At 54.2% G+C, this 3,299-nt stretch overlaps 1 protein-coding gene across 1 annotated transcript in view; it reads left to right on the top strand.

The window, feature by feature from the left end:
* Positions 1–3,297, top strand: part of DACT3 (dishevelled binding antagonist of beta catenin 3) — a gene marked incomplete at its 3' end in the record, with an annotated part of 9,945 nt that extends 6,648 nt beyond the window's left edge. Inside the window, exons 2-4 of the mRNA XM_027767212.1 lie at positions 1,703–1,799; positions 1,948–2,100; positions 3,143–3,297. Of these exons, the coding sequence (XP_027623013.1) occupies positions 1,703–1,799; positions 1,948–2,100; positions 3,143–3,297 (405 nt within the window). The remainder of the gene's footprint in view (positions 1–1,702; positions 1,800–1,947; positions 2,101–3,142) is intronic.
* Positions 3,298–3,299: the final 2 nt, after the last annotated feature.

The raw sequence follows: 3,299 nt of genomic DNA, 5'->3' as shown, positions 1-3,299 counted from the left end.
CCGCGGTCGACTACATGGGAGTCCAGCGACATAGCCACTATGCCAACTGCTGGTCCCACATTTAAATAATATTTTTTTTAAAAAGGGGGTCAGGGGGCCAGCAGGTGGCATGGTGGTTAAGGATGCCAGACTCTCACATGGCCTACCATGGTTTGAGTCTTGGACCTGGTGGCTTACTTTCTCACTTTCCTTCTTTCTCTTTGTCCTTCTCTGGTCAAATTAAAAATAAATAAAGTTAAATAAAATATTTTCTTTGAGAGGTTTTTGCTATACGGCACATGCGCTCGCCAGACAGACAGAGACAGAGAGACAGAAGGTGAGAAATCACCCCCCGGGGGGGTGGTCACGCCGCAATCCCTTCTCCTTCATTCTCCTCTCGGGATCTTGAGCATGCACGCACACACGCCCGGCGTGAGTTTTAAGCCACCGGGTCCGGGACGCGAACCGCGGTCAATTACGTGGGAGTCCAGCAACATAGCCATTACGCTAACTGCTGGTTCCCAATAAAATAATTTTTAAAAGAAGAAAAAGAGGGTCAAAGACGGAGAGAAAGCAGATCCAGGATGAAGGGCTCTGCTGGGTCCTGGACACTACCTTTAAGCAGGGAACGGTCTTTACTGGAAGATAAACTCAGAGGGGCTCGCCCAGCCTGGTGGTGCAGTCCGTAACAAGCTGAACTGCAGTGCTGGAAGCAACACAGCTGATGGACGGCGGCTTCAGATCTCCAGGCTGGACTAAGAACATGCTGGGCGTGCCCGAGGTCCTAAGGAGCTGGAGGGCTGGGGCAGGGGGATCGTGATGGGATGAGACCCTGTGGAGGACACTTCTGTTTTGCACAAGTGTGTGTACATGCACGTGAGCATGCACTGTCATGAATAAACTAAACTTAAAAGAGAGGGATGTTCTAGCAGGGGCTACAGCTCATTGGAAGGGGGCGAGAGATGGGACCCTCTTGAGGCCTCATCACATTTAAGAGGGAGGGAGACGGGCTGCAGCATGAAGGGTCAGAGTAAGAGGACATAAGGACCTTTTTTTTTTTTTTTAAGAGAGGTTTTTGCTATAGGGCGCGTGCGCTCGCCAGACAGACAAAGAGAGACAGAGAGACAGAAAGCGAGAAACCACCCCCAGAGAGGATGGCCATGCCGCAATCCCTTCTCCTCCATTCTCCTCTCTGGATCCTGGGCATGCACGCACACGCGCCCGGCGTGTTTTAAGCCACCGGGTCTGGGAAGCGAACCGCAGTCGACTACATGGGAGTCCAGCAACATAGCCATTACGCTAACTGCTGGTCCCAGGACTTTCTAATAGGGAGGGAACAGATCTTGAGAAGGTCCCAGGAGTTGGGTATTGCTTGGCTTTTGTCTTTCTTTTTGGTTTTGCAATAGGGCACTTTGCTCACTAGCGAGAGAGAGAAAGTGAGAGTCATCCCCCAGGGAGATGGCCATGCCGCATTCCCCTCTCTTCCATTCTTCTCTTAGAATTTTGCGCCCGGCATGTTTCTCAAGCTGCCAGATCTAGGACTTGAACTAGTGGCCACATGAGATCCAGACACCCTCATCACCACAGGACTGGCTGGCATCTTTGTCCTTTTGAATTCAGAGCCTCGTTGTCAAAGTGAAACTGCCCCAAATTCACAGACTAGAGTCCCAGTTGGCAGAGGACTGGGGGCCTTCTGACCATCCTGCTCTGTCCACACCCTCAGGAGGCCCTGCCTGGGCTCATCTGGGACCTGGGCCAGCAGCTGGGAGACCTGAGCTTGGAGTCTGGAGGCCTGGAACAGGAGAGTGGCCGCAGCTCAGGTGAGCGTGGGTGGAGGGGGTGGGGGCTGCTGGGACACCCCAACTATCCCACTGTTCCCTAGCCTCAGAGTCTCCAGCTCTCCACGTCCCATCTCTGGTTTTCCCACCCAACACCCCAAACGTCTTTTCGCTTCTCCTTGGAATCCAGGCTTCTATGAAGACCCCAGCTCCACAGGAGGTCCCGATTCACCACCCTCGACCTTCTGTGGGGACAGCGGCTTCTCCGGATCTGGCTCCTATGGACGCCTAGGTCCCTCTGACCCCCGGGGCATCTATGCCAGCGAGAGGCCCAAGTCCCTAGGTAAGGCAGGTGGGGTTGGGACCTTGAAGCCAGGGAAGACGAAGATGGTTTTGAGCATAAACTATTGAGTCACACCTGAATTCCAATACTGGCCCGACAGTTCCTTTTGGTGTGATTTTTGAGCATGTCTCTTCTTTCTGGGCATCCATTTCTCCATCTCAAAATGGGATAACAGGCCCTGCCTCCTAGGCTGTTCTGAGCCACTGCAGAACGGCATTGCGCATGCGCAGTAAACAAGACCTGCTGTCATTCATTTGCACAAGGAAGTTGTAAAGCCGCTGCCATGTGCTGCCCGAGCACTACCCTAGGACCAAGGGGGTGCGGCATCCACACAACCATCCCTGCCCTCCTGGAACTCACCTTCTACTTGGTGAAATAGATGCTATGAAGACAAGTAAAATAGACGGTGTTAGGTATTGACAGGTGTTATGACAAGAAGTAAGCCAGAGAGACTAGGAAGTGTCCTTCCACTTTGGAGAAGGTAGAAAATATGGCCAGGGAGGGCATCGCTGGGACTTCAACATTTAAAGTAAGAGAGCGAGTGGGTCAAGCAGATGTCCTGGGAAAAAGAGTGTACCAGGAAGCGGGACTGGTCCTGAGGCTGAGCAGGGCTGAGAGGGACTGGTACGCGGGGCCAACGTGTCTGGGCCTAGGTGAGAGAGGTAAAATAGGGACAAATTATTATTATTATTATTTTATTATCTTTAAGTTTTTGCTATAAGGCACATGTGCTCACCAGAGAGAGACAGAGTACAGAAGTGAGAAAAGGAAGCCATCAGATCCGGGACTCGAACCGCCATCAATCCTAAGACTCCAGGGCCTTTAAACACCACGCCACCTGCTGGCACTGTGGTGCGGGGCGGGGGGTGTGGGTGTCTTATAGGCCCCCATGAAGATTTTGTTCCGAACCTTACAGGAGGGCAGAGTCCAGAGGGCTTATGAGGCGGGGTGGGCGGCGGGAGCGAGGCCACCTGCCGGTCGTGGCTGGGTGGGAAAGGGTCTGAGAGCCCTCCACTCTTCCTTTGTTTGCCCCCTCCCCTAGGAGACGCCAGTCCCAGCGCTCCGGAGGCGGTGGGCGCTCGGGCAGCGGTGCCCCGATCCTTTTCGGCGCCCTACCCGACGGCTGCGGGGTCTTCGGGCGCGGAGGCCTGCTCCTCGGCGGAGCGGCGGGCCCGCGCGGGGCCCTTCCTGAAGACCAG

Source organism: Tupaia chinensis, unplaced genomic scaffold (assembly GCF_000334495.1).
Source record: "Tupaia chinensis unplaced genomic scaffold, TupChi_1.0 Scaffold000067_1, whole genome shotgun sequence".
Classification (NCBI taxonomy): Eukaryota; Metazoa; Chordata; class Mammalia; order Scandentia; family Tupaiidae; genus Tupaia; species Tupaia belangeri.
Note: the sequence above shows the minus strand (reverse complement) of the source record. Positions and strands in the feature narration are given on the sequence as shown.